General features: G+C 38.3%; 1 protein-coding gene across 6 annotated transcripts in view; it reads left to right on the forward strand.

Moving 5' to 3' along the window:
• The first annotated feature begins 653 nt into the window (after positions 1-653).
• ppip5k1b (diphosphoinositol pentakisphosphate kinase 1b) overlaps positions 654-25,869 on the forward strand; it is a 32,323-nt gene continuing 7,107 nt past the window's right edge. The window contains exons 1-28 of one of the 6 annotated variants that reach the window (XM_057329300.1): positions 654-767; positions 6,954-7,370; positions 7,470-7,665; positions 8,009-8,099; positions 8,190-8,275; positions 11,565-11,719; positions 11,822-11,923; positions 12,016-12,177; positions 12,272-12,393; positions 12,608-12,709; positions 13,245-13,331; positions 13,430-13,505; positions 14,061-14,170; positions 14,864-14,887; positions 15,780-15,865; positions 16,256-16,381; positions 19,486-19,607; positions 20,434-20,616; positions 20,699-20,840; positions 20,949-21,172; positions 21,253-21,380; positions 21,504-21,618; positions 21,700-21,807; positions 21,985-22,101; positions 22,262-22,399; positions 22,819-22,915; positions 23,602-23,703; positions 25,804-25,866. In XM_057329300.1, coding sequence (XP_057185283.1) covers positions 7,224-7,370; positions 7,470-7,665; positions 8,009-8,099; positions 8,190-8,275; positions 11,565-11,719; positions 11,822-11,923; positions 12,016-12,177; positions 12,272-12,393; positions 12,608-12,709; positions 13,245-13,331; positions 13,430-13,505; positions 14,061-14,170; positions 14,864-14,887; positions 15,780-15,865; positions 16,256-16,381; positions 19,486-19,607; positions 20,434-20,616; positions 20,699-20,840; positions 20,949-21,172; positions 21,253-21,380; positions 21,504-21,618; positions 21,700-21,807; positions 21,985-22,101; positions 22,262-22,399; positions 22,819-22,915; positions 23,602-23,703; positions 25,804-25,866 — 3,211 coding nt within the window. In that variant the 5' untranslated portion in view covers positions 654-767; positions 6,954-7,223. The remainder of the gene's footprint in view (positions 768-6,953; positions 7,371-7,469; positions 7,666-8,008; positions 8,100-8,189; positions 8,276-11,564; positions 11,720-11,821; positions 11,924-12,015; positions 12,178-12,271; positions 12,394-12,607; positions 12,710-13,244; positions 13,332-13,429; positions 13,506-14,060; positions 14,171-14,863; positions 14,888-15,779; positions 15,866-16,255; positions 16,382-19,485; positions 19,608-20,433; positions 20,617-20,698; positions 20,841-20,948; positions 21,173-21,252; positions 21,381-21,503; positions 21,619-21,699; positions 21,808-21,984; positions 22,102-22,261; positions 22,400-22,818; positions 22,916-23,601; positions 23,704-25,803; positions 25,867-25,869) is intronic. The other 5 variants (XM_057329302.1, XM_057329303.1, XM_057329301.1 and 2 more) reach the window with 5 other exon arrangements.

Raw genomic sequence — 25,869 nt, forward strand, 5'->3', positions numbered from 1 at the left:
TGGAGGCATTATGGAGATGTTGCAGACGAGGACCCCTGCTGCTATACATGCATAAGCTTGTGACCAACTGCCGGGGTACAGTTAGGCAAAGTTATATGTATTAGTGTTAGTTAATTGCAATAGTTTGTTGAAATGCAACCACGATGCAGTTATGCACTTAAGCAAGTGTGTGTGTGTGTGTGTGGACATGTTTTTATATCCCGGTGGGGACCTAAACCTAAATGCACACCAACACATGGGGACTCGTGTCACCGTGGGGACCAAAATTGAGGTCCCCATGGGCAAAAATCTTATAAATTGTACAGAACAATATTTTTTTAAAATCTAAAAATACAACAAGTTTTCTATGATCTTTAGGTTTAGGGGTTGGGTTAGGGGATAAAATATACAGTTTGTACAGTATAAAAAACATTACGCCTATAGGACTGTCCCCATGGAGATCTGTGTTCACTTTAAATGTAAATATTTGAAACAGATAGCTTATATAAAATCAGCAAAGACCATTTGTAAAACTTTATTTTGTCAGCATATAATGTTCAGTTCTCATCACTTCAGTTTACAGTAATGAGTTTACACTGTGATGGTGTTTCTCCAGTGCTGTAGGTGGCAGTCATCTTTGCGTAGTCTCCATATCCCACAGTGTTTAAAGCTCGAATGAAAGCGCTTGTCAAATGTTTTCTGAAGGTAACTTCATGTGGGTCTCCAGTTTCACTTTGTATGCCACTGTCAACAGACGCTGTCGGCGGTCAACTTACTCATTCAGACTCGTGAGTATTCAACACTATGAAGTATATAATGCCTCAGCCATTGCTGTTTGTTGTGCATTTTCTGTGGATTTAAAGTTCGTGTTTGCGGAGTTTAAATGTTGTGAGAGTTTATATGAAGGCAGTTGTTGACTGATGCGATGCGCGAGTATCTCATTCTTGTCTTGGTTTTGATTTTATAGTTTTATATATTTACATTTTTCATAGATTTATATGTTTGTTTGGATCGCTAACACAGTATCCGCAGCACAGTGGCACAAACTTTCACGTTTACGTTTACAGTTCACGTGATACAGTTATACTTGTTTTAATCGTCGTCAGTATTATTTCATTCAAACAGATGGATTATCTGACGGACGTTTTATATTAGACTCAGTTCATTGTATTCTTGCTCGACTTCCTCTCATTGGTCCATCATTGCCTTCACCAGTCGTGACATTTTAGTACTACTGTGTGCCATATGGCCTCCTCCAGGGACTTACTTTTAAGGCAGTGTTAAACTGTGGGCACTCTTCAGACGTATCTGTCTTTCCTAATAGAAACACTGAGACACACTCTTGCTGTGGTTCATACCTGCATGACATATTTGTTCATTATGGTTTATTTGTGATGTTGGCATGTGCCAGTAAAATGTTACTTTATGCTAATTAATAGAAACAAATGGGACATAAAAGCTTTTAAGGCGGACTGGTATAGTTAGACAGAACTATAACTTGTTTGTGATTTTTTTTAAACAAACAGATTTATTATAACAATAAGGATTTTTAATATAGATCAGTAATAATTAACCTGTTAGTTAATGATTTGTCAGACCAGTTAGTCAACTTACTGTAACTATGCGCTTATTCCAATTGTAACACCTTTTGATTGTGTTTTGAAGTGTAGAAAACTGATACTTTTATTTTGTTCAAAAGCATAAATACAATCAATAAACAAAACAGCAGGCCAATTTCAGGTCAATAAAACTATAAACAAATGATTTATGTCATGTGTATTTACATTATAGCTGTGATTTTTCAGCATTTGTTGCAAACTATAAATGTGTTTATTTGGAAAGAAAACATTACAGTTTTTAATTTATCGTTGCTGTCCTTCTGAAACCGTTGATGTCCAAATTCACTCTTTTCGAGGAAATGGAAAAAACACTTTAGTTTTTAATCGATTAAATATTGTGTTATATTTACATTTATGCATTTGTTAGATGCTTTTATCCAAAGTGACTTACATTGCATTATACCAGTGGTTCTCAAACTGGGGGCCGTGGCTCTTGGGGGGCCCCAAGATGGATCCAGGGGGGCCACAGATTTTGAGGCATTTTATGAAATATAGAAATTTATCATAGATTTTATGCAATCAAACATCAGAAAAATGACACCACCAACCAAACTAATTGAGGTTCCAGCATTGTTTAACTGAATGTTTTTGGTTTAATTAAAATTCTAAGTTTAAGATTATACGTCTTTATATGGGGGGCCGCAAAGCGATGCACTTAACACAAAGGGGGCCTTACAATTAAAAAAGTTTGAGAACCACTGCATTATACTATACAATTGTTTCTTGAGTATGTGCATTCCCTGGGATCAAACCCATGACCTTGGCGTTGCTAGTAAGCGCCACCATGCTCTAACCACTGAACTACAAGAGCCACAGTGTTGTGTTGTGTTGTCAAAGTTGACAAGCACTTTTAAATTCTTTTCATTGATTATATATTTGCAAAACCAAGTGACAAACATATAAGGTGACTAATAATAATAATTTATGGCAAAAAATCACAATACGGATATACTGTACAAGGTTTCAGAAGTACAGCAGCAATATGTTAAACGTAAAATACAAATAGTTGTTTAAGAAATGCTGGTATGTTGTTCAAAATAATGTATTGGTTTTTTTTGTATTGGAGCCAGTGAATGTAAAACTTATTGCCCAGCCCTGAAGGTTGTTGCAGCTGTCTTGATACTGCGTAGTCTGCTGTGTCGTCTGCTGTGTCTTAATGATAATAATTTACAACAGAAATCAGCTGTTAAATAGTGCCAGTGAAACACTTAACAGGATATGGTCTCAAAGGTCAGTGGCTCGTGGCTTTTATGTTCTGTCCCCTGATTTGTTTCTGATAGCGTAAGATATTGATATTGGCTCTCTATTATGCATTTCTAAACAAAAATCTAAAGATTTGAGGTCACTTTTCACTGAGTATTTATTTGTTTTTTGTCAAATGATTGGTAGGTGTTTAACCCTAAGAAAATGTTGATTAACTTTAACATTTATGCATTTGAAAGAGGAAACTAATATTAATATTGTTTTCTATCAATTTCATATGTAATTTGCGATTTTTGCAACCCTGCTATCAAAATTTGGGACATATTAGCATAGTCCCAAATATGGCTTAAAACCAACCCCAATTTTTATTTTCCTAGTAACCAATAAATAACTATTCACTAATAGTTCTCTTATTGCAAGAATATACCTTATTCATGGACTGTGCCAGAGACCTAAACAGTGTCCCTGTAAGCCTGAAAAATTTGCTTAATGTGAATGCTGCATACCTAAAACCTAATAACTTTGACATGTTTACCTAACACAAAAGCTAGATTGCACAACGCAGGGCAGGCCCTGTAGTACAAGATAGAAATGTCATGCATGCATTCTATTGTACTGTACGGTACATACAAGGTTCCTATCTTTGTTAAAAGATACCTTGTCTTGGGTTGCAGTCATTATCTACATCTTCATATTATCTCCAATATTGGACTGTGGACTCAGTCATTCCTTTGTGGCTTTAGCTGCATTTAAAGGAGCGACGAATTAAGACATCAATTTTAACCCTTGCTTTTGTTATATAAGAGGGAATCGTATTCAAGCAAACATCCTGTAAGTGTCAGAACTTAAAATGCCCTTGTTACTGAAGTTACAACTGTTATTGACACCAGGCCCAGCGAACGCCAGGTCCTGGAATGCACCTCTCTATGACGTCATTGATAGGTTGAACGCGCCTCCACAGAAGAATATCAACGACTACTTCTCTAGCCCCGCCCACTGGTTCGCGCATGACAGTAGTAAGTACTGAAGTAACACAAGTTGCGCGGAACCAGATAGAGCGAGCAAGCAATAAACATGCAGTTAAAGATCACACAATATTGTGCAGTCAGTGCCTGGTTGTGGAAGAACACAGTCGCTGCATAGCCTTCCTTCGGATGTAGTAATGGATAGTAATGCGTGGTTGAAGTTTATTTTTAAAGACGTTCCAGCTTGTGTGGGTAAAACATTACCGCGGATTCTTTTGTGAACAAGGCACAGGTTGACATTGGATTTGCGGAGAGACTAAAATTAAAAGCAGTGCTGTGCCGTCAATATTGGATCCTATAGGAATGGCGTAGCATTCTTATGTGAGTACAACATTTTTGTACTATGCGTCACTATAGCTTTGTTAGAGATCGCTTGATATTATGCCCTGATAGCCCTATTCGCATGGGATTAGTGTTACCTGGGGACCTCTAGTCATTCGTAATAACTGCAGAGGTTGTCTGTGATCTTAATCCGTGTGAATCGGCCATGTCTGTAATTTGTAAAGTAAAAATTCCCCCACAAATTACCTACCATATTTTGACGAACACTGAGGTCATGTTATTATTATGTATTTATTAGTCCTGTGCGAATCGGCATCTCTGTGATTTGGCGGGCTCAGATATCATTTTTCAAGGTCTTATCTACCGTTTGCGAATAATGGAGGTTGTTTTGAAGCGTTTTGGTATTATTTCGGGTGCTGGGTCATATCCATTAGTTACCGGTAGTCTCCCGTTTGTTTATTTATCTTGGAAACTCTCGTAACCTTTGAGACCTGCGATCGCGGTGATCTTCTGTCCGGTTCGTGATCACGGGTCTCAAATGCTGAAAGGTACGGTCATATATCAATAAACACCATACAACTAATAGGCTATACAAACTATACGCAAAGCCTTGCCATCACATCCGGTAAATTAATACAGTAAATTTGAGTAAAATCGCAGGCTTCATTTATCCCGTGCGAATGTGGCACATGAAATACAGATGTGTCCATTAAAACCAAGCGTTTTAAACCCGGGTAGAAAATAGCCAATTACTTATTGATTTTGATGTTTTTGAATGTAAAAACCACGCAAACGTCACAAGTAGACCTCATACAACAGTATAAAACAATAAACAAGCCCAGTTCATGACACCTTTTAGTAGGGTTGGGAATCGAAAATCAATTTCAATTTGGAATCGGAATCGAAAGGCTAGGAATCGGATTGGAATCGAAAGGAATAGGAATCGGATACTTGAGATTAAAATTTGAATTCCTCTCATCAATTCCTGTGTGCATATTTTCAGAAAAGTACATGCGTTGCATGATTTGCTGATATCTCAATAAAAGCCCTTATGAAAATTATCAATATTTTTTACTATAGTAAGCATAGTTTAGCTATAGAATTTGCATTAAAGCACAGGAATCACAAATTACCATAGTTGCATTATAGTAACTGCAGTTTAACCATGATGTAGTTCAACTATGATCATACAAATTGTAATAAATCAGATAAGGTGTGTTTCTATGTGTAAATATACACAAAACGGTGCTCATAAATATATTTTGCAAACAAGTCAATAAGCAGGCTAAATGACCATACAGGTTGATATCTAAATGTTTTACTTCAACTGTGGAATCGAAACTGGGAATCGATAAGAATCGAAATCGATAAGCAGAATCAGAATTGGAATCGGAATCGATAAAATTGAAACGATTCCCAACCCTACCTTTAAGTGGTGGTAATATTTATTTAGAGTTTGTTTACCTCGGGTTAATGTTCCCTTGACCATGGGTCACTTAAGACGGCTTCCTCTAAACTTAATGTTCCCTGTCAACACATCCACGATGTGGCGAGTTATCTCTGGAAGCTGTAGACCTCAACATTTGATCCAAGTGTCACACCTCCCCCATAGACCAGGGACCTAGGACTATATTTGGCCCCTAGGTCACACATGGACTGTCACACTTGTTTTTGTCATCATGTAGTGTTTTAATGAACCGCAAAACATGCAGACATCAGATGAGGATGTGACACGATTTCTTGATTGATTGGGAGTATTATACAGCGTGTAAAAACTAACCCCTGGTTAATTTAGATTAAGTAACCGTGTACTGTTTATTTAGAGGAGTAGCTAACAGGCATAGCTAGCATGACCTTACAGTAACCTGCTACTGGCTCTACAGAGCTATATCAGCATGGGTATGGAAATATGATATGATACAGAGGATATATCGCTAACGGAATGCATTTTTTCCCTTGTAGTCAGCATACTTGGCGGCATGGAGCACCATTGCTTCGGACACTTATATCACAAACCTAGACTATAAGTTTAACTAAGACTAGCCTATAAATTGTAGAACTGCCCACGAATTGCTATATGCATTTTTCCTGCATATACTTTGCTTATAATTATTCTATGAACAAGTTTGCAGTATACGTTGTATGACTGTAAGTCGCTTTGGATAAAAGCGTCTGCTAAATGTAAATGACTAAATGACTAAATGTAAATGTAAACAAGCCTAGTCCAACACTGGTCCAGAAGAACTTCCTGTTTCAGTTTTTTAACACTGTACAAACGTTTGAACAGAATACAACCAACAGAACATTTATAATCGAATCAAAATGAATATTTTTAAGGTTTAGTATATGTAAGATAAAAATTTAATCGGAAGTACTTCTGGGACCAGTGTTTACATTTTGCGAAGTGGTCTATGTTAACACAAGTCACATTTTGGCATCTCAACAAATAGGATTAAACTGATGTCATATTGTAAAACAATCACAATAACTCACAATAAGAGGTTACACATTTGATTTGCAGTGTTGTGAGTTTACATATACAGACATCACAAACATTAAACATTGTATAATATATTAAAAATGTTTATATTGAAAAGTGCTTTAAAGTTCCCAGCATTACTAAAAAACCTGCTTGGACTTAAAACAATAAATAAACATCATAAAAATGTAAAATAAATAGGTTTGTTTAATAAAAAAATATACATATTTTAAATTGTTTGTATCGTGATTGATTTACTATTCATTTGCTGAAGTCATAAAATAAGATAATGAAATGTTTACATGCATTGTGTCTAAATTTTCCTCCACAAATATTAATATTGTTTGCTGTTTTTTGCATTTGCAGGTCAGAACAGGAAAGACTTCTGTGAGGACATGAGCTCAAAAATGAGCTCAAAATATGCTTCCGGCTTTTTATTTAGAAGAACGACTCCAAACATATAAGGGTTAAACACTCATTTTGTCATTATACTAAGTCACCCTTGGCTTTGGAGTGGAAATTCTACACCCTCATCTGACTGGATTACACACCTTCTCTATCTAATGGTTCCAGCACTGATTTTAAGCACGAGATGGTATGCCGGGAATTTGAACGCTTGACAGAGACTCCACAGAAATGTCGGAGTCAAGACAAGCGACCAGCGACAGTGGACATCCTCGCTTCCTGATTGGCTGTGAGGATGATGAGAGGAGAGAACTGGAGGAGACCGACATGAGAAACATCTCAAGGTCTTATGGGGAGGAGGAGGACGACGAGGATCAGGTACTGTAATTCCTCTGGGCTTTCTTTAATAACATTTAATAATACATAAAATGTGTTAATAACAAGCGAACACGTTTATCTTTATTTCCCTGCTGTCAGTCAATGGAGCGTCAGATAGTGGTGGGGATCTGCTCCATGATGAAGAAATCCACATCCAAACCAATGACTGAAATTCTGGAGAGACTCTGTAAATTTGAGTACATCACCGTGGTCATTTTTCCCGAGGAGGTTATTCTCCATGAACCAGTGGAGAAGTGGCCGCTGTGTGACTGCCTTATTTCCTTCCATTCCAAAGGTACCTGACATACTGAATTTCACATGTGACAGCTTTGAATTTAGATGTCCTATATTATTTCTGTATTTCATACGTTGCCTTTTAGTCACATCGTCATGCCTGTATTATTGAGACATCATTGAAATACTATTGAGAAACTTTGGCACTTTGATGCTTCTTTTTACACATTTAATCCACAAGCATTTTTGAATTACTTGATAAAGCAGCATTAACGTGAATTTGTTTTGCATTATAGTATACAATGTTTTATTTAATAAACCTTTATTAAATCTTAATAAGATTTAAACTCTAAATTATATAATGCTAAATAATGGTAATCAAAATGTTTTTTTTCATTTTGAAGGCTTTCCCCTTGACAAAGCAGTGAGCTATGCCAAACTAAGAAACTCTCTCCTTATCAATGACCTCAACATGCAGTATTTCATTCAGGACAGGTGTGTTAAAAAAAACAACAGCTTTCTCTGAACTAATCTTGCTAAGCAAACCCTGTTACATAAGACTGAACTCTGTGTTTGCGATTATAGGAGGGAGGTTTACAGGATTCTTCAGGAAGAGGGCATTGACCTTCCACGCTATGCAGTGTTGAACCGGGACCCTGACAGACCAGAGGGTAAAAGTCATCATTTTGGCACTATTGTGATAAATAGTGTCATTGGATAAGGGTTTTGCAGACTGAGTTGCCTTCACAGGGTGTCAGTTGTTTCTTCTGTAATATGTTCCTGTTTTGTTGTTTAAAGGGGTCATGTGACACAGCTAAAACAAATTTTATCGTTTGTTTTAGATGTAATGCAATGTGTATACACGATTTAAAGGTGCCAAAGAATTTATTGATACAATATGTTAAATTGTTCTCTGATATCTACATAGAATGTATGTGGCTTTATTAAGTGCAGAAACAGTTTGACATGTCCATTTACAACCCTAGGATTTGTCCCTAGAATGAAAAGGTCTGATATTACCTTATTTGGAAGGGTGATGAATATTAATGTTGAGCTCTGCTCTGATTGGTTGTTTCGCTGTGCGGCTCATGCCACTAGCTCACACAACAAACAGATCGCTACTGTCAGACGTGAAATGGAAGAAGTGGATAAGATCACTACTTACTGCTTGCGGCAGGGGTTCTAACGGCAATATAGTCAGAATTGTCCCCTTCTTTAATCAGCTTCAAATTGCATTGTAAACAAATATAAACAAGGTTTAAGGGGAATATAAACTCGCACAATAAAGTTATACAACACAATACAATACAATACAGATCAGACGCATCAGACTTTATAACAGTTCAGCTCGCGCTGTTTAAAGAAGACGCTCAGCTTGCGCATATCCGCCTGACTGTATAACTGTATAAAGAAGACGCGTGTCTGCGCAGATCGCGTGGTATAAAGAAGACGGAAAAAAGTACAAGCACATGTTGATACCGCAAATTCATAGGTCTTTACATCTTAGCCTGATGACCTGTAGGGGTCACACTTTTCCTATTGACTTTAATTGTAAAAATGAGTACACAGTGTTCATTTCATGTGTCATATGATAGATTATATTAATTTATTATTATGTACACGTTTCATTGCGTATTTGTTTAAATATAAAAAATGAAACATTGTACATCTCTTACCTGCAAATTTGTCAGTTAAGGCTTCAGGCTCCCACTTCTGAAGATTTCCTTCGCATATAATCTCTAAAAGATAGATAAATATATTGAGAGCTTGCCAATGAAGGCCATTGCTGCAAGTCTAGAAAACGAACATGCCACTGAGGCAAGCCCCCTCGTGTTTTGTGGTCAATGAATGCCGAAATAATGTATTTTCTGCTATTGGCTTTAAATGTATGATAAAGGTAATAAATGTAAAGAAATAAAATGAACACACTCGTCATTTGAATTCCGGTGCCTTTGACTGATTGGCGCTGCAGCGGTTGGAGTCCTGATGCTTCCGCTGGGTCCTAAATCCCGAATTCTCTGCCAAATATTTAAAATATAATTTCCACAAACGTTTATGACTTACCTAAAAGTTTCGTACAAAGAAAAACAAATCGAGGGGGCTTCCCAAACAATTATTTTTATCTACGTTTGAAATAGGATGGTTATAAAAAGTTGGTGTTGGCGTCGACAGTCATGCAGATTATAAAAACTGTCAGAGATGTATGTTTGTTTTGCTATGAAAAAAACACGGCATACAAACATGTATATACAGTATATGCACACACATGCACGCACTTTTTATTTAATTAAAGTAAGTTATTATTAATATTAACTTACCTCTCGTCTGTCAGCAGTGGCGCCGGTCGGCCGTTGAATTTTAAAATAACCGCTCATTTTTCACCATATTTCACTGGTTCTCCACCAGATCTTTCAAGATCATATCCGTGAAATGAGTTATTTAAAGCATCAATTTCAGTCAAGGAATTAGTTTAGCTCAAAGGAAAATACGTATAATAATCGTGATCGAATATACATATTTTACGGTCTCTGATTAGTAATATAAAGCATAACAATACTTGTATGCATTCGTCCAGCAAATGACTCAATGATATTATATACTTTACATTATCTCATTGCCATAAGTAACTTGACTTTACCAAACAGGATTTAGAGCAAAGGTAGCGTAAATCGAAACACAGTAAAAGGGACCAAGTTTGTGAGCGTGAATACAGAAAACCCATCACAAATTAATACATATGGTTGTTTATTAAACTATATTCTACATGGTAAACAAAACAATGACGATTGCATAAAAAAACAAATATCGTTACATGAAATGATATGCACTGAGAGAGAGAGCGAGAGAGCGAGAGAGCGAGAGAGCGAGAGAGAGCAATTTCTGAACACCAATAAAAATCATCTTTAACAAAGAGGCACAGACTTACAGAAAGCTATTCTATAAATAGAAACGGATACTTGCAAGCTCTGTGCTGGACCGATATCCGTATGCGCGTGTAGAGATGGAATTGTTCAAAAGGTTTCAGAAGGCAAGTCCTGCCGAAAGTTGCGGGCCTCGTGATCGGCTGCGTGGCCTAGCCACGTGGCAGCAGAGTCCATTGTTCCTTCTTCTCCCCCAGTGGGGGGGGGAGAGGGCAGTCTCCGAAGAGACGCCACGAAACAAGTTTTAGAGCAGAAGAGAAGAGAGGAAGAGACAAGAGAGGGTTTTCAGAGCAGGCTCGATATTTAACCTCATGAGAGGGCATGCCCACCTGAGTTTGAATCGACCAATCAGAGTTGAGCAGGGAAGAGGTTCTTTGTCCACTCAACAGCTAATTTGCATCTTTATGAGATATCATTCCAATTATAACATAATGAAAAGAAAGTGTTCTATGGTCACACAATGTATATAAACAAGGAGGAATTGTAAAGACAAACATTTATATATCAAATATGCTAAGGTTTGAAGTGCATCAAGACATGATTCATTCGGCGGTACGAATACAAACAAAGCCTGAATTAACTTGCATATTTAACAATTACAGATTATTTAAAAATGGCAAGAGCGACAACATATAACCTAGATATTAGGTATATTTATAGAAAAGGACAATTGAATCACACGTTCCTATTTGTCAGAGAAGTTTCTCTGGTTAGCCAAGTTTCAGATTAGACCGAGAGACTTCTCCCCTCTGCTTTGAAGCTTAGGAGTCGTAAAATATCCAACAGAGAAACAAAAGGTTATCAACACTCTCAGTGAGAGATTTTGACTCTGGTCTTTTGATGATCGTATCAAAAAACCAGGAGAAAGGGGAGTGAAAGGGGGTTGATGGCTCTTCTTTCAATGACTCCGACCATTTGGCTTATGCTAAATTCTCTACATTGCTAAAATGCTAATGCGAATGTAGTGTTATCAGCAGGCACGATTTATTCTCGGTAAATTCTCGGGTTTGACTTCGTTTTTCCTGTTTTTGGGATCAAGAGTGTAACTTGGTAGAGAGTGAGGACCACGTGGAAGTGAATGGAGAAATATTTCATAAGCCTTTTGTGGAGAAGCCTGTCTGCGCAGAAGACCACAATGTGTACATCTACTATCCGACCTCAGCTGGTGGAGGCAGTCAGCGCCTTTTTAGAAAGGTACGGTTTTTAAGTTTCATAGCTATAAATTCTGGGAGCTTTTGTACCGGTAATGATCAGTAAGTTTAGTTTTGTGCAAAAGTCATGCCTGCCATCTTGTAGATTGGCAGCCGGAGTAGTGTGTATTCTCCTGAAAGTACCGTCCGGAAGACTGGCTCGTACATCTATGAAGAATTCATGCCCACAGATGGAACAGATGTAAAGGTGCGTGCGTCATCTCATATCTTTGTTATGATGTGAATGAGTGGACAGGAAAAAAGGTTTGTTGACTTTGTTTTGTATTTCTGTTGTGATAGGTTTACACTGTAGGACCAGATTACGCTCATGCTGAGGCTCGTAAGTCTCCTGCTCTGGATGGGAAAGTGGAGCGAGATAGTGAAGGAAAAGAAATTCGGTATCCTGTCATGCTCACTGCATTGGAAAAGCTCGTGGCCAGAAAAGTGTGTCTTGCATTTAAGGTAAGGATTTGAAAGACCTTCCTCAATAGCTTCTGCTTAAGGTGTGTAATGGGTGTGATGTCATTTCCAATATTTGACTTTACCGTCTTTCCAGCAAACAGTCTGTGGATTTGACCTTCTCCGAGCAAACGGACATTCTTTCGTCTGCGACGTCAATGGTTTTAGCTTTGTAAAGAACTCCATGAAGTACTATGACGATTGTGCCAAAGTTTTGGGGTAGGTGGCCCATGTGTGTGTTAGATCTGAAATCACGTTGTTATGTTCAAATCACTTATAACATGAATTTATATCACCAAAATCCAATATGGACGTCTTTCTTTTGGGTTTTTTGATATTAAGAAGGCACTTGACATTCCTAGTAATATAAAAACTTCAACAAAATGGAAATGGAAATTGAACTTCCTTTCTCACATGGATATGTTTCCCTCAGGAACATGGTGATGCGAGAGCTGGCCCCTCAGTTCCACATTCCCTGGTCTATCCCTATGGAAGCAGAGGATATCCCTATAGTCCCGACTACCTCAGGAACCATGTAGGTGTATCACTTTGTCTTATTGTAAATTGTGGATTATTAAAGGTCCAGTGTGTAATTTTTTGGAGGATCTATTGACAGAAATGCAATATAATATATGTAACTATGTCTTCAGAGGTGTATAAAGACCTTACATAATGAAGCGTTATGTTTTTATTACCTTAGAATGAGCTATTTCTATCTACATACACCACAGGCCTCCTTACAATACAAGGAATTTACCATGTTGTTTCTATAGTCAAAACGGACAAACTGCTCTACAGAGCACGTTTCATAAATACGTTACCTCCTTCGGCAAAGAAGTGAAAACGTGATGATATCTTAGTGCTGTGTCAGCTGCCGTACTGCTTCGAAAGGGAGGGCTGGAATGAGCCATTGGTTGCAATTCGAAATCTCGCCATTAGATGCCGCTCAATAAGTGAAATGTAAATTGTTTTTATTAAACAAAAATGTATAGTAGCTTGTTATGTAAGTCGCTTTGGATAATAGTGTCTCCCAAATGTATACAGTAAAAGTTCATGTCTTTTATGTGAAGGATGGAACTGCGTTGCGTTATTGCTGTAATTCGCCATGGCGACCGTACACCCAAACAGAAGATGAAGATGGAGGTTAGAAATGCCTTGTAAGTTTCGTGTTCTTATAGTGTTTGCTTGAGTTACAGTATTGTATTCCACCAGTGTTTCTTTGCTTTCTGGGTATGACACGTTTCATTTCTCGCAGGTTTTTTGATCTGTTCGAAAAATATGGTGGCAATAAGACTGGAAAGCTAAAACTAAAGAAACCAAAACAACTTCAGGTGGGTGTGATTTGAAGCGCAAGGGATGCCAGATAGCTCAAGTAATATTTTGGTTTATAGCAGAGCATAACAATAAGTGTTTTGGTGAACCATATTGTCAGTTTAGGCCTTGGGCTGTTCTGAAGTTATCAACAGCGATTTTGTTTTCAGCAGATGTTAAAGTGATACTTCACCCAAAAATGAAAATGCTATCATCTGAATCTGTATACATTTCTTTGTTCTGATGAACACAGAGAAAGATATTTGGAAGAATGCTTGTAATCAAACAGTTATTGGACCCCATTGACTACCATAGTAGGAAAAAATACAATGGTAGTCAAAGGTGCCCCAGAACTGTTTGCTGTCCTACATTCTTCAAAATATCTTCTTTTGTGTTCAACAGAACAAAAAAATGATTAAGTAATTTTTCCTACTATGGGAGTCAATGGGGGGCAAAATCTGTGTTCAAATATATTTCTCTGTGTTCATCAGAACAAAGAAATTTATACAGATTTGAAACAACTCGAAGGTGAGATCAGTATGAGACAACAGAATACTTTGTTGAATGTATGACAGGAAGTGCTGGATATTGCACGTCAGCTCCTGGCTGAGCTCGTCCAGCACAATGACTGCGAGATTGAGGAAAAGAAATCCAAACTTGAGCAACTGAAGACTGTTCTGGAGATGTGAGTACGCTGTCTAAAAATGAAATAGCTTCCTTATAGTACCTGCACGCAATTTCTAAAATGTGTTGTGTTCATTTCAGTTGTTGTTTTCATTCTCTGTAGTAAAGGGATAGATCATCCTCTTATTTTCGTCATTTATTCACCCTCGTGTCCTTCCAAACCTTCCAAACTTTCTTTCTTCTGCAGAACACAAAAAATATATTTTGAAGAACCTTGGTAACCAAACAACAACGACCCCCATTGACTTCCATTGTATCGACACTTGAAACCACTGAGACATTTCTCAAAATATCTTTTTTTGTGTTACACAGAAGAAAGAGTCATACACATGTTTTAAATGACATGAGTGTGAATAAATGATGCTAGCATTTATATTTTTTGGTGAACTATCCCTTTAAATTCTGATTTAGCCAATTGGTTCATTCAGGCTAGTTGCTAAGGTGGTTAAAAGGGTCTGACCAATAGAAATATGTTTTGCTCTACTACACAAAAATTATTGAAAATATTGCTCATCAGTAGGCAAACACAGAATCAGCTAATATTTTCTGCGTTGGTTGTCTTGAAAAATATGCGGAATATATGCAGTTTCTTAACGTCAACTCATCTCTCTCTCTCTCTCTCTCTCTCTCTCTCTCTCTCTCTCTCTCTCTATATCTCTCTGTCTTTTTTGTGTCTCGGCCGGTCTCTCAAAAGGGAATCCAGCCTGAATTATAATCAGTGCGCACCCTTATGTCCCCTGTGTTTTTTGTAATTCAGGCAAAGTGGATAATAACCCTCATTAACCTGAGATCTTGTTGAAATTACTGACACGTTAATAGGGGCACTAAAAATGGCCTTTTACATTAATGGGTTCCGGTTGCAATTCTGTGTGGCATCTGCATGCATTTTGAAAGTGTTTCTAATCTCTCACGGTTCTTTCTTGTCTTGTTTACACCGGGTCCTAATCAAGATGTTATTGGTTGTCGAAATGTGTACATTAACTGAGGAAACGGGTGTTTGGGAAAGACCTTTGGGTTGACGAAACAATGCAGCAGAGCCAATGGTGGTCACAGTATGGTTGGTTTGATAATACAAAACTGTAAGACTAAGTAAGAGTCTTTATTAAATTATACAAAGGATAGAACTTTAGATAAGGGGCCTTTGCCTTTTTCAGTCATATGTCCCCTTTTTTTAGGTTCCAAAATTTGTGCGACTGCCCCCCTTGAATATTTATTGTGCACTTAGTTGCAATACCATTTAAAGTTCACGTTAACCATAGGGTTAAAACTAGTTCCAATAGTTAATGCTGGTTAAGAAAATCTTCCAAAATTCTCTGCTGTATGGCGGGACTTCAAAACATGGCGCCGTTGCAGATGCAGGGTCACGGTTTTTTCCACCCAAACCTGTCGTTCCCCTCGAGACAGCCCTGGTATGGCACACATTAACCCCTGCTAGCATGGGAAGGTCACCCAGACACATGTTTCCAGAAACATGGAGGCCACAGGGCACCTGCTAGCAGTTTGAGGCTAGTGTTGTGACTGATGTGTGCTGTCTGTGTTTCTCTGTGGGGGAATGCTTATTAAGAGTGGGTCGTATGTCTTTGTCCCCGTCCCTGTGTATTGTTTTTCAGGTATGGCCATTTCTCAGGGATCAACAGGAAGGTGCAGCTGACGTACCTGCCAAATGGGCAACCCAAAGCATCTAGTGGGGAGGAAGGTATTAATGTTTAAATATGTCTTTAGATTAAATGCATTTGGATGGTGGATACATGCTAAACATTCTGGTATGGGTTCGAATCCCAAGGTGCAAACAAACTGATAAGATATCATTTTAAATGCACTGTTAATCATTTTGGATAAAAACGTTTGCCATATATACTGTATATATATATATGTATATATATATATACAGTACACACACATATATACATACATGCATATATACACATATACATATATACATACATACACATATACATATACATATATATACAGTATATATACTGTATACATGTATATATGTGTGTGTGTGTGTGTGTGTGTATATATATATACTTGGCAGTATTTCTTTTTACAACAATCTTTGAGCCTTTGTTATGTGTGTTAGACTCTCAGAAGGAGGGTCCATCCCTGCTCCTGGTGTTAAAGTGGGGAGGAGAACTGACCCCAGCAGGTAGAGTTCAGGCTGAGGAGCTCGGACGAGCCTTCCGTTGCATGTACCCCGGCGGACAAGGTAGAATCACATCACACTACACTACGAACGAGAAGTTAGGCATGCTTTTCTAGTAAACAGGACAGGATGCAGATAAGGGCTGCAAGATATATTGAAATTATTAAAATATGGCCAATGTTCATATGGGAATGGGTTGCCAAAATGTGATGATTTTACTACTTCAATAGGGCTTTTCACACTTGAAATCGTTAACCCCTGGTTATTCTAAACCCCAAGTAAACAGAATCCTGGGTTATCTGTTTCGCGTTTCACGCTGCATATAGTTTACCAGGGGTTAAGAGATGACCCTGGGTTAACATTCTTATTTGCGGTTTCAACACTCATGATTGGATAAATACTGCAGCGTCAAACTGACTGAATAAAAGTAGTGCGTGGTCACTTTAAATAACCGAATACCATGTTGTTCCGCATCCAGGGAAAAATGGCGCATCACAAATCCTTTTTGGCTGTTTTTTGAGCCTCCTAAGATGTTACTTACTCAAAAAACCAAAAGGGTTGTTTACACAGCGCACAGAGTTTCTGTGACTGTACAGAGCTTGTGAAATGAGGTAAGCGCTGTTCAGTTTTTTATTGGGTGTCCGTTGCTAAGCATCTGGTCGTATCATTCTACCCCCGCTTCGTTTCACACTGCACACGTTTGGCACCGCAATGCAGGGTTAACCCTGCAAAAGTGTTGCTAACCCTGCTTCGGAGCAGGGTTTCATAACCCTGGGTAAAATGCGGGTATAACCCGCTTCAAAATTACAAGTGTGAAACGTTTGTTTACCCGGGGTTAAAAGCGGGGTTTAGAGACGGAGAGAAATAATGCTTATTTACCCTCATGTCAGTCAAAACCTGTATATGTCTCTTACATGTGTGGAACACAAAAGAAGATATTTTGATAAATGACTCAGTGGCCTATGTGGTCCAGAGATGTATGGTTACCAATATTTTTTTAATATCTTTTTTTAGTCATACAGGTGTGCAATAACATAAGGGTGAATAAATGTTTTTATTTTCGGGTGAGCTATCCTGTTAATATAATTTAATATTGATTTTACCAACTTGGAGCTTTATCATATTGCACATGCAATATCGCATTCTTTAGCACAATATTGCTTTTTTCTTTTATATTGTGCAGCCTATATAAATAATATACTATATACTAATACAGATAGATAGTATTTTAAGACCTAACTACTGTACCACTTAAAATTTTATGAACATTGTTTCTTTAGACAACGACTGTACTGTATATCAACTCAGAATGCATGTACAGTATGTTAAAGATATGCACACTTTATAAGCAGAACATTCCACAAAAGAACATAAAATGTTGTTGGCATTCAAAGGGTGGAACAATGTAATTTAAACAATAGGCAAACTAAAATAAAGACAAACCGTTTCTGTTGGTCAAACATTAATGAAACTTTTATTTAATGTGGTGCTAGGACACAAGACAAGATACTGATATTAGGCATCCACCACAAAGGATTTATCAAAATAAAATGCATTTAACAAAATTTGTTAAATGTATAGTTCACCCAAAAATGAAAATTCTGTCATCATGTTGTTTCAAATCTGTATACATTTCTTTGTTCTGTTGAACACAAAAGAAGTTATGTAGAATAATGTAGGAAACCAAACCGTTCTGGGGCACCATTGACTACCATAGTAGTTTCGATTCTTATTATGAAAGTCAACTGTTCGGTACAAACGTTCTTCCAAATATCTTCTTTTGTGTTCAGTGGAACGATAAAATGTATACAGATTTGAAATATAGTGAGGGTGAGTAAGATGTCAGAACTTTCATTTTTGGGTAAACTATCCCTTTTTAAAGCCTCATTTGTGTGTGCTTGGTTTGTCTTCACAATGACATTTATACATTTTTAGGTGTGGCATAAGTATCCAAATATCTTACTAGGCCACCGTATTGTTTTTAAAGTAGATAATAGGCAAATGATATGTTACTAACCGCAAACATTATAGCTTTTGGACAAGTGGAAGCTCTAAACTCCCTCTGCGTAATATCTATACCTTGACAAGATGTTGTGTTCTGTGTCAAGTGTCCCTGTTTAAAGCAAGTCTCAGCAGGAAACCTGTTCTTCCTGCTTGTTCAGTGTTCTTGGCGTACAGAAGCATGTTGGGGCAAGACTCCTTGCATGCCTAAAGAGGAATAAATACTTGCTATACGACAAGTAATGGTGTACCTTTCTGTACCTTAGCGTAAAATACTTCTTACTTCTCTCGAATATATTTCCAACCACAAATTTTTCCCTGGTCCATATTTTTGTCAAAGTTCCAAGAGTCCTACATGGCCAGACTATTTTTGCTGAGTCACTGTCAGCTGTTTAGCAGTGGGCAGCTATTTTGCACTGCTGGTTAATGTGCTGTTCTTTTACCTTGAATTGTTAACTAGACAGCTGCAGGTCCCTTGGCTGTGAATCCCCTATTGACTGTGGTAAGAAGAGATTTTGGTTGTGTGCATATGGTAGTCTTGATGTTGGGTTAACGCATCGTCTGCCTCTTTCATTTACATTTATGCATTTGGCAGACGCTTTTATCCAAAGCGACTTTCATTGCATTGTATTATACATTTGTTTCTGACTATGTGCAATCCCCTGGGATCTAACCCATGACCTTGGCATTGCTAGTGCCATGCTCTAACCACTGAGACCTCTTTAATACCTTAACAAGCATCTCATTAAACTAATGCCGACAGAGGGACGTCAATGGAACATTCCATGCTTCACCTTTGCCATGTGGACTGTGTAGGAGGATATTGGTCGTACTAAAACATGTCACTCATTTCAAATGGACATTCCGTGAATCTGTTTGCCACTTGATATGGTGCAATGCGAATCTCATGTGATTTCTTCATAAATATGCTAGAGAAGCACCTAAACCAATACTGCCAGATGCTTTCAGTAGTGTGGATGCATTGAAGAGCATGACTTACATTTTAATGGTTTGGTGGACCAAGTTTTTCCCCAGTTTGAGGTGCTGCACACTTTGTGTAGATTATCTGACGTGGTTCAAAAGCAGAAACATAGTACCTTTGCCTCCACATGTTTGGTTCTTGTGAGGGTTTTTGTTTCAAGTTCTTGTGCTCTGTTGGTTTGCAGGAGACTATGCTGGTTTCCCTGGTTGTGGCCTTCTACGTTTACACAGCACCTACCGACACGACCTCAAAATTTACGCCTCTGATGAGGGTCGAGTACAGATGACTGCGGCGGCGTTCGCAAAGGTTTATTTGGGTTTTGTCTACAGCGGTGTGTTACAATGCGTTTAGATGGGTTGATGTACAATCCTGGCCAAAAGTGATGTCTAAGTTTTTTTATTTAAATATATTATTAAAGCTGTTTTAAAAACATTATACTCATGTTGCATAGTTGTACTAATAGTGAAAACTGGGAAGAATTTAGGAGGCTTAGCAAAATATTACCCAGGAGAATGACTGCAAAATATTACTACATGATCGGATCAACAAATATTAATAACAAATAAAATTGTTGTCAATGCATGTTTTTTTTCTGTTGAGCGCTTTGTTTTTGTTTGATATATTTGAAAAATTATAGTTATTTCAGTTTTATAATTTTATTAATAATTTGAATGGGCTTTTATTTTTTATTTTTAGTGTTCACGTTAATTACATTTTTTTGCAACGGTCTATGTGCTTTTGTCATTTTATTTTTCTGTTGCTATATAAGTTTAATTTATTTTTATTTCAGTTTTAGTTACTTTTTTATTCATTTTCCGTTAATAATTTTAGTGCCTTAACTTAAACTTATTCCCACTATTGCTAATTTATTGCTTATTGCGAATTTCTTATTTCTTTTATTTGATTTGATTTCATTTGACAGAAATGTTTTCTGTTTTGTACGGAAAACTGAGGGGGCATTAAAAGCAAAAATTATACAAAAATACAAAAACGTTCCCACCTGGACATCACTTTTGTCCACTCCTGTATATTGTAGTATACAGTTAGACTTGAAAGTCTGTCTTGTGTGCTTCAGAAGAAGCAAGAAATCTGAGCATTTGTAAAACAGTGTAATTCCTGTTTGTGTGTTTAGGGTCTGTTAGCCCTGGAAGGGGAGTTGACCCCAATCCTAGTTCAGATGGTCAAGAGCGCCAACATGAATGGACTTCTGGACAGCGACAGCGATTCCCTCACCGACTGCCAGCAGAGAGTCAAAGCTCGATTACATGAGATCATGCAGAAGAACAGGGACTTCAATGAGGAAGACTACCAAAAGGTGACGCAAGTTGCAATTTTCGATATAGAAACAACTGATTATCACCGCATCACTAACTTCCTCTTCCTATCGTGTCTTTAAGCTGGCTCCAACCAGCAGCCCGTCTCTGGTGAACTCCATGGGGGTGATCGGTAATCCAGTCAGGACTTTTGACCAGGTTCACACCCTGATTCAGAGCCTTACTTCTCAGATCTGCAAAAGGCTGGAAGACCCCAAATCTGCAAGTTGGTGCCCATCTTTTTATTTATACTTTCGACCATTACTCGGGGACATGATACCATTAATACAAAACATTTTGTTTTTGTATGTATTTGTTGTAATGCAAACACCAGACCTGCAGCTGTACCACAGTGAATCCCTGGAGCTCATGCTACAGCGGTGGTCCAAACTGGAGCGAGACTTCCGCATGAAAAACGGCCGCTATGACATCAGCAAGATCCCGGACATCTACGACTGCATAAAGTACGACACCCAACACAACAGCTCTCTGGGGCTGGAGGAAACGCTGGAGCTCTTCCGGCTGTCCAGAGCTCTCGCCGACATCATCATCCCCCAGGTATTGATTTTCTTGATTCTTATAAGCATATAATGGTTTACAAGTTTTGTAATCTTCATACAAACTCTTTGCTTTTTCAGGAGTATGGGATCACTAAAGCCGAAAAGCTTGACATTGCTAGTGCCTACTGCCTTCCTCTGGTGAAGAAGATTCAGCTTGATCTTCAGAGGACTCATGAAGATGAAGCTGTCAACAAACTCCATCCACTGTGAGTCTCTTCACTGGAGCGGAACGCTCAGTTTTTGATACGGTTCTCAAGGAGTCGTGTTGAAGGTCTCCAGAACCTCTGTGAGTAATCAGATTGTGTCTTTCATCCCCTCTGGTGGTTCAGGTACTCGCGAGGAGTGATGTCACCGGGTCGGCACGTTCGGACCCGGCTGTATTTCACCAGCGAAAGCCACGTGCACTCCCTGCTCAGCATCTTCCGCTACGGAGGCCTGTTAGACGTGAGTCATACACCATCAGATCAGATGATTGTGTCCTGTGCAGGTTCCTGTGTGTTTTATTGAATCTGTGTCTATGTTTAGGAGCTGAAAGATGAACAGTGGAAGCAGGCCATGGACTACCTCAGTGCTGTGACTGAACTCAACTATATGACACAGATAGTTATAATGCTGTATGAGGACAATAACAAGGTACAGAATGCGCCCACCTGGACCTTTGTAACCAATAGAGCACAACAAACTGCAGTTATTTTCTCTACAGAGAAGTGTTTCTGAGAACATATTAAACGTTGATAATAGTCCCTTTTGTGTGTACCTTTATAGAGTAAAAAATAGAGTAAAAGTGACTTTGTTTTTGTGCATTTATAGGACCCTTCCTCAGAAGAACGCTTCCATGTGGAGTTGCACTTCAGTCCGGGGGTGAAAGGGTGCAAGGACGAAGATAATGCCCCGATGGGTTTTGGTTTCCGCCCCGCCTCCTCAGAGGTGTGCGTTTACTGCAAATAGTACATTTGGATTTCTTTCTTACGCTGAGGGGAAGATTTATACTTATTTAGATTCATCTGCTAATCCTTGGAATTATATACAGCATTATAAGAAATATCGCATGCTGGTTCTCTTCCAATACTTACGTTTCATATAACAGAACCATGAGAAACAGACCAACCCAGGCAGTCTTGAGGACCTTTCCCAAGACGAACCCGACAGAGCTGCACTGTCCGAGCCAATGAGCATTCACAGGAAGTCGCCATTAATCCGCAACCGCAAGGCTGGATCCATGGAGGTACAGTGCTTTAATAAACTAGGATAGCGTTTATTCATAATCATGTCATTCAAAACCTGTACGTGACACAAAAGGAAATATTTTGAGAAATGTCTATGTTGTTGTGTGTCCATACATTGGAAGTCAATTGGGTCCAGTGTTGTTCGGGCACCAACGTTCTTCAAAATATCTTCTTTTGTGTTCTGTAGAATAAAAAGTCATATACAAGATTTTCAATGACATGAGGGGGAATAAATGATGAAAGAATTTTCATTTTTGGGTGAACTACCCCTTTAAAATAAAATAAAGTACGAATACAAATACAGTAGTAGATTGACCAGGCTATCGACCATCAGCATTCAGAATGAGAACAGTTTGTTTTCAAATTGCTTATATTATTTTAATATATTATTTATGTTTGTGAATGTCTTTGTTTGCAGGTTCTTTCCGAGAGCAACATGTCTTCCCGCGGAGCCGCGTTTCGTATTTTCCCATCGTCTTCTCGCCAGTCCCCGGACATCAAACCCAGCGGGTTAGGTGGGAATCAAATTTCATGTGTTGTTTTTAACCTTCGTGTAGCAGATACACTACATTTGTGCTGTCAACACGCTCGATGGAAAAACCTCTCTTGCTGACCATTGAACACGCTCGTGTACACTTATGTATGGCATCAATGACATAGTTCAAAAACCCTGCCAAGTGTATTCAGAGCAGAGATCAAATCTTGCCGTTCCCACTGCGTCAAAAATGTGCCCACGCTGCCAGTCGGGGTCTAAATATGGCTACTGGCAAGACTCTGATATTGCTATTCTTGTCCATTCTGGTTCTATGTTCAAGAACACTTACAAGGTGACAGGGTGCCAACTGTCTGGTTGTTTTGGAGCTCCATAAAGTTCAGAAATTGTGGCTGAAAGTCTTTGTATATCTGCACCTCACTAAAGACACTTTTTTTTTAACAAAGTGCATGTGGCATGTCCAATTTGCATGTCAAACAAGTAATTTATGTTTCTCAGTACTGTCATCTAGTGGCTAATTTTAGAAACGTCGCTTTGTTCATATGAGTCCACTCGAATTGCATGGGCTAAATATAATTTCTGTTTAAATGTGTATAAAAAGACCATCTTTGTACTTGTTTTAAAACACATATGCATGTTAACCCATAAAAACTAACCAGTACTAACCACCCGTTCACAACTCCACCCTACGTCCCCTTCCACACCCAGGCGCCCAGTGTGCAGGGCTTTTCAGCGCCTCCTACCCCAACCTGAGAGACCTAGCACGAGTTCCCCGCAAAAAGCCCTTCAAGAGTCTGGCTTCTCGAGTCGGTATGTCCCATTCACACACATACATATACAGGAGTTTACCTCACCTACATGTGAAAGGTGAAGTGTGTAATACTGTGCTGCTAGCGCCATCTAACGAAATGAGTTTCACTGTCTGTTATTGGTCAGCAAACTGATAACCCCGCCCCAAACTCATGACATGTTTGGCCAATGCTGTTTTGTTCGGCCCAGTGGGGCTTCTCAACAAGCATTGCAGTTTTGTTCGGTGCCCCTAGTGTTGCAGAAATAACACGCTTCACCTTTTAAATTTATGCCGCTTTTCAGAGTACTTGATGTAACGTTACTAAATTTCACTCAAGCATTTACCAAAGTACTGCACGCAGCAGGAGCTGTCTCTGTTTGCATGAATAGTCTTCTGACTTGCATGAATAGTCAGTCTAAATGCTCGAAACGCGCGATGTGTCTCTGACTCATCAAGCCATGTTTACAACTGGTATTGCCATTCATCTTTTTCTTTGTTTTTTTTCTCCAATTGGACTGTAATTTATTTTTAATGTCGCACATAACCAGCAGTTTAAAACTCAATTTGATTGACAGGTAAGTAGATCCAGTGCTGCTGTCAAAGATTACCTTTATATTTGATTTACTATGAAACTCTAAGTTCATTCAGTTCACATGCTTTTTTAACCACCAAATGTGGGTAAAACACAAGGGATTTTTTCCACAGTTACTGAATTATATGTTACAAATATATTTTTTGTGACCTAAACTAATGTGTTTACAGACATAAATGTGAAAGCAAACGCGTGAATTGCATTTTGTTTGGTTTTAGACAATCAATCGTCTGGTTTTTTGATTAATTATTTGTCACATTCTCTTTTCTGATTTTCGAAATGTATAGACAGTTTCAAAGAGACAACATAAACAAACGTTTGTGGACTGCCCTTAACTTCCGGTACACATTCACAAACAATAGAGTGCCTGTAGATTATTTCTGATAACAAGCAAAAGAAGCCGAGAAGAACCGTTAAATGGCTAAATTTGTCTCTGCAATGTTTTTAACTTTAAGACTGCGATACCAAGCTCAACCGCTAGATGTCAATGTATCATACAGTTTCTTTAAATGCGACCAAACTACAGGACCCATTCAACAAATTGTTTATTTAATAAAATGAAAATACAACGAAATTCAACAAATCGTTTATTTAATACAATTATTATATAATAATATAATAATATTAACATAAATTAAATTAAATATAAGTAGTTATATTATCAGACACTAGCCAAACACGGAAGTTAGCTGCAGTCCCGGCGCGCGCGTCCATTTTATGCCGAGGGGAATATTTTAAAGTCTTGACACTTATGGTTGTCTGTATATTTTTGCACTGAAATAAATATGGCATCAAAAATATAAAATCAATTCTGGCATCATTATATTCCACAGCATTATATTCGTTTCATTAAAAAAAACGTTACTTGGCTTGTCACATTAAAGAGATAGTTCACCCAAAAATAAAAATTGTGACATTATTGACTCACCCTTTGTTATTTAAAATCTGTATGACTTTCTTTAAAGATACTTTGATGAAAGTTGGTAACCGAACAGCGCCAGCACCCATTCACTTCTGTATGGCCTCAAAACCAATGCAAGTGAATGGGTGCCGGTTAACAACATTCTCTAAAATATCTTACTTTGTGTTCTGTGAACGAAAGTCAAACGGGTTCGAAATGATGTCAGAATTTTCATTTTTGGGTAAACTATCACTGTAACAGTTTTGTCCACAGGGTGTCACTGTGTCTTTGAGAATTTAAGACATTTAAAATTGCACCCAAAATACTGCCTTGTCATGCTGTCGCACCCAAAAGCACATTCTAGCACTGAGAATTCTGGGTATTTTGTTTTGCCCATCTGTTGTTATAGTGTTTCTCAATCCCACCATTAAAGGGCGACATCTGGCCCTGCTGTTTCATTTACCTGCTGATATAGATGGTTTTATGAGAGACAAAAGCTTGGCAGGTTTTGCGTTCTGGTGTGAGGAATATAAATGCTGGAAGCTTTGCTTGAGATTGAATTTACTTTTCTATGCGGAGGGGCACGATGACAAGAGTAACTCCGAGTGCCTCTTTTTTTCCCCTTAGAGCTGCTGTCTATGCCGGCAGTAAAGCGGTTTTCTGTGTCGTATGCCAGGCATCCGACTAATGGTA

This window comes from Triplophysa rosa, linkage group LG3, assembly GCF_024868665.1.
Source record: "Triplophysa rosa linkage group LG3, Trosa_1v2, whole genome shotgun sequence".
NCBI classification, from domain to species: domain Eukaryota; kingdom Metazoa; phylum Chordata; class Actinopteri; order Cypriniformes; family Nemacheilidae; genus Triplophysa; species Triplophysa rosa.